This window comes from Zingiber officinale, chromosome 2A, assembly GCF_018446385.1.
Source record: "Zingiber officinale cultivar Zhangliang chromosome 2A, Zo_v1.1, whole genome shotgun sequence".
In the NCBI taxonomy this organism is placed as follows: Eukaryota; Viridiplantae; Streptophyta; class Magnoliopsida; order Zingiberales; family Zingiberaceae; genus Zingiber; species Zingiber officinale.
This window is the reverse complement of record NC_055988.1, coordinates 174,862,811-174,867,255: the sequence shown is the minus strand read 5'-3', so window position 1 is coordinate 174,867,255 and position 4,445 is coordinate 174,862,811. Positions and strand designations below refer to the sequence as shown.

Genomic DNA, 4,445 nt, shown 5'->3' with positions numbered 1-4,445 from the left:
ATTCTCACTATATAACCGGCCGACCGCAGGCCGAACGAGCACCCATGTGCTCATATATGCTTGGTCGGAAAAAACCCGCCCGAGCATAAAGGTATTTAGTCTTGCATAAGATTCTCAGCATATCACCAACCGACCGCAGGCCGAGCAAGCGCTCCCGCACTCATATATGCTTAGCCGGGTAAAGCCAGCCCAAGCATAAAATCATTTAGCCTTATATAATATTCTCAGCATATAACCGGTAGACCGTAGGTCGAGCGAGCACCCCCACGCTCGTATATGCTCGGTCGAGCAAGGCCTGCCCGAGCATAAAGACATTTAGCCTTATATAAAACTCTCAGCATATAACCGGTCGACCGCAGGCCGAGCGAGCGCTCCCGCGCTCGTATATGCTCGGCCGAGTAAGGTCCGCCTGAGCATAAAGGCATTTAGTTTTATATAAAACTCTCAGCATATAACCGGTCGACCGCAGGCTGAGTGAGCGCTCACGTGCTTATATATGCTCGGCTGGGCAAGGCCCGCTTGAGCATAAATGCATTTAGTCTTATATAAAACTCTCAGCATATAACTGGCCGACCGTAGGCCGAGCGAGGGCCCACGTGCTCATATATGCTTGGCCAAGCAAAGCCCACCCGAGCATAAAGGCAGGTAACCTTATAATATTCCTAATATATAACCAGCCTAAACGACCGGTCGATACATATTTAGCAGGAGGTATTCTAAATAATATATACGTCTGACTTGAACGATTGGCCGAGACATATTTAACAAAAGGCAGTCTGAACAATATATGCGGCCGACTTGAATGATCGGTCAAGACATATTTAGCAGGAAGTATTCTCAACAGTATATACGACCGGCTTGAACAACTGGTCAAGACATGCTTAACAGAATATTTAGCGGGAAATATCTTCTAGAAGTTTCTTCAATTATGATGACGTGTCCTCATTATAAATACAAGTCATAAACGACAAAATGGGTACATCTGTGATACAGAAAGATTCCTTAAAGGATTATTGCATAAAGCATAGAAGATGACTTCATCTCCTAACAAAGTCTAATGAACCGGGGACCACCTCATGACTACGGAGGTCATATGAGGTGATATAAAAAGAGGGATCTTCTCCATTGACAAGGTACGCAAGTTCTAACATCTAAACTCTGTTTTCACTTCAATTACTGTTCTTCTTCTTCCATCGGTAAGAGGAACTGATTTGAGCGTCGGAGGGCCTAGTCAATAATCTCCACCCCGATCTAAGGTCACTAATGCTGTGTTGGCTCATCTCATTATGCGTAGGAGTTCATCTTTATCAAAGATTATCATCATTTATCAAAATCAATACTCATCTTCGTAGATTTCAGATAAGATTATTAATCATTATGATTTATCTTTTTTATATTAAGACTAGTGGAGATAATAAGGACGAGCGCTTAACCTTTAATTTGCCCTAAGAGATGAGGCTGCATTAGATCAGGAGAATGTTTTTTTCTTCATGAATCAAACATAAAAACTACTTTTCTTTATAAAAAAAATTGTATAAATTATATTTTATATTTTTTGTACAAACAAATAACTAAACCCTTGGATAAATATACAAATGTAACCATCTTATCATTTTCTAGAAACATCTTATTATTATTTCAGTCAACAGAGCCTAACATCGTCAAAGTAGAAGTTGAGAGGTCTCTTTCATCTGTGCTCACACAAGCAAACATAATAGACTTAATTTATTCTGCCATCTGCCAACTCTGCCATCTCCCCCCTGCCGAACTCTTACCAATATTGCTAGTCAACAAGGTGGAGCTTCTCCTCGATCGTCCATGGCGTTCATCAAACTAAATCTCAACGTAGACGTCAACAGTTGCCTGAGCGGGCTCAAGGCGACGCTGCGGCTGGGCAGGCCAAAATCTGGCATCGAGAAGTTGAAAAAGGAGATAAAAAATTTGAGAGACAAAAGGGATGACATCAAGAACCGGATCGACCAGGCCGAGCTCGAGGGGAAAATTCCGACCAACCAAGTGAGCCAGTGGCTACTGGACGTGGAGACGTTGGAAAGCCAAGTGGCTGCTATCGAGCAGGATTTCCAAAGCACCAGTGAGTCTTCTCCCTCCCGTATATACCTTTTTCACTCCATTTCAATTGCAAGTCTTTGTGCGTGTTTTAATTCATACAAGCTGCTACTACTACTGTTTTTATCTATAAGAGAGAATAGAAAGAAAAAAAAAGTCTTTGTTTCGATCGTCAGGTTGCTTCAGTTGCCATTGCTTCAATCAAACTCAAACTCAAACTGGTGGCACGAGTCAAACACAGCAAGCAGGAGATCAGGTTCCTATGAGAGAGTCATCAAACTGCTGCTCCATCATCCTAAGAGTGGCCAAGAAGCTCGGCGAGGTTAAAGAATTGATGGACCGAGCTGATAGACTGGATCCGGTTGCCACAGTTAGGCCTTCGGAACCCACCGTGATGATCCCCATCTCACACCGATCGCCCGTTGGGATCGAGTCGTATGAGGAGGACATTGTGGGCTACGTCGATGGTGGAAAAGGCGACATCATAGGCATCTACGGAATGGGCGGTGTCGGTAAGACCACCATGTTGACGAGGATCCAGCAACACTATCTTCTCAAGCATACCATATTTGATCGTGTGATTTGGGTTGTGGCCTCCAAAGACTGCCAATTGAAAAGGCTCCAGATGGATATTGCTAAGAGTCTAGGACTGAAGACACTGCAGGAGAGTGACGATGAACGAACCTGTGGTGATAAGCTCTTTACCTTTTTGAAGAGCAGGAACTGCTTGCTGCTTCTAGATGACATTTGGGAACACCTAGATCTTCAACTGTTGGGTATGGCACACTCGGCTACTACTGAAAGAGGCCAGCAGCAGCAGCCACGCAAAACCGTGGTGTTCACAACCCGTAGCGAGGCAGTATGTGTACAAATGAAAGCAGAAAAGAAGATCAAAGTCAAATGCCTGGATCCAGTTCAAGCATGGCGGCTCTTTGAGGAGAACAGCGAGAAGGATGTTCTCAACTCAGATGCTGGAATTAAGTTCGTTGCTGAAAAACTTGCTAAAGAATGTGCAGGTCTTCCGCTCGCTCTTATCACCATCGCCCGGGCCATGTCAGGGAAAAAGTCTTGGGAAGCTTGGGATGCCGCTCTCCGTCAAATAAGGGATGAACATCAGTGGAAAACCGTATGTCTTCCTGAAGATTCAGTCGTCATGTATAAAGCCTTCAAGATGAGCTACGACAGTTTAGAGAATGCCTCTTATGCTGCGCTTTGTGGCCTGAAGATTATGATATCTATAAATTCTATGATTTGATACCATGTTGGATAGGTTGTGGCATAATACGTGAATTTAATGTGATCAATGAAGCTTTCGCCAAAGGATGCTCTCATTTGGAAGCTCTCATGGCGGCATCCTTGCTAGAGCAATCTAGTGTCATAGAGTTTCCTTATAGGGACATATGTGTAAGGATGCACGATGTCATCCGAGATATGGCACTATTGATGGTCTCTGGGTTGGAGGGGAACAAAAGAAAATGGATTGTAAAAGCAGGAATTGGGTTGAGTCATTTACCTAGACAAGAAGAATGGCAAGAAGCAGAGCGAGCATCCTTCATGAGGAATAATATTGCTTCTTTACAAGAGTATGGAGCTTTCACTTTTCCAAAACTTTCTATGTTGATTCTTCGTAAGAACAGATACTTGAACACAATTCCTTCGAGTTTGTTCGCAAGCATGCCTCGTTTGACATACTTGGATCTCAATGGATGTTGTATAATAAGAGGGCTTCCTATGGAGATTTGTAGCTTAACTGAGCTTCAATATTTAGACTTGTCCTACAATCTTATTACGAGTCTGCCGGCCGAATTTGGTTGCCTCAGCAAATTAGAGTACTTGCTTCTTTCGAATACTGACCTTACAATCGTACCCAAGGGGACAATATCCAATTTATTAATGCTCAAGTGGCTGGATATAACAAAAATTCCTCTTGTATACAAGTGGTGGTGGGATGAGTTGAAATGTTTTAAAGGACGCCACCAATTAAGTGTGGGAATTAGCATTAATGCTACAACAGATAACATTGAGCGACTCAATGTGTTACCAAATGTCTCCATATGGAAACTCATTTTGGACGGAGATAATATTTCAAAACATGAGCAAGTGATGGATCTGGGCACTCCACAATGGGGTTGTAGGGTAAGTGACCACCTTGAGTTTTTGCGCATTAATTATCTCAGAGTAGACAAATTACTGTTGGCTGCTGGCGTGGGTCGCGAATCAAGTTTTGGATGTTTAAAGAGTCTGTATTTTGAAGGCCTAGAACTATTGGAAGAGATTTCATTAAATAGAGTTCGGCTCTACAACCTTCGCAAAATATATATTCATAGATGTCACATGTTAAAGGATGTTTCTTGGGTTCTACAGTTGTCATGTCTTAA

At 42.8% G+C, this 4,445-nt stretch overlaps 1 protein-coding gene across 1 annotated transcript; it reads left to right on the top strand.

The window, feature by feature from the left end:
- Positions 1 to 1,719: 1,719 nt before the first annotated feature.
- On the top strand, positions 1,720 to 3,466 carry LOC122043416 (putative disease resistance protein At3g15700). The gene is made up of 2 exons (XM_042604011.1): positions 1,720 to 2,092; positions 2,244 to 3,466. The coding sequence occupies exons 1-2, from the start codon at positions 1,819 to 1,821 to the stop codon at positions 3,320 to 3,322; spliced, it is 1,353 nt and encodes a 450-aa protein (XP_042459945.1). The 5' UTR covers positions 1,720 to 1,818; the 3' UTR covers positions 3,323 to 3,466.
- Positions 3,467 to 4,445: the final 979 nt, after the last annotated feature.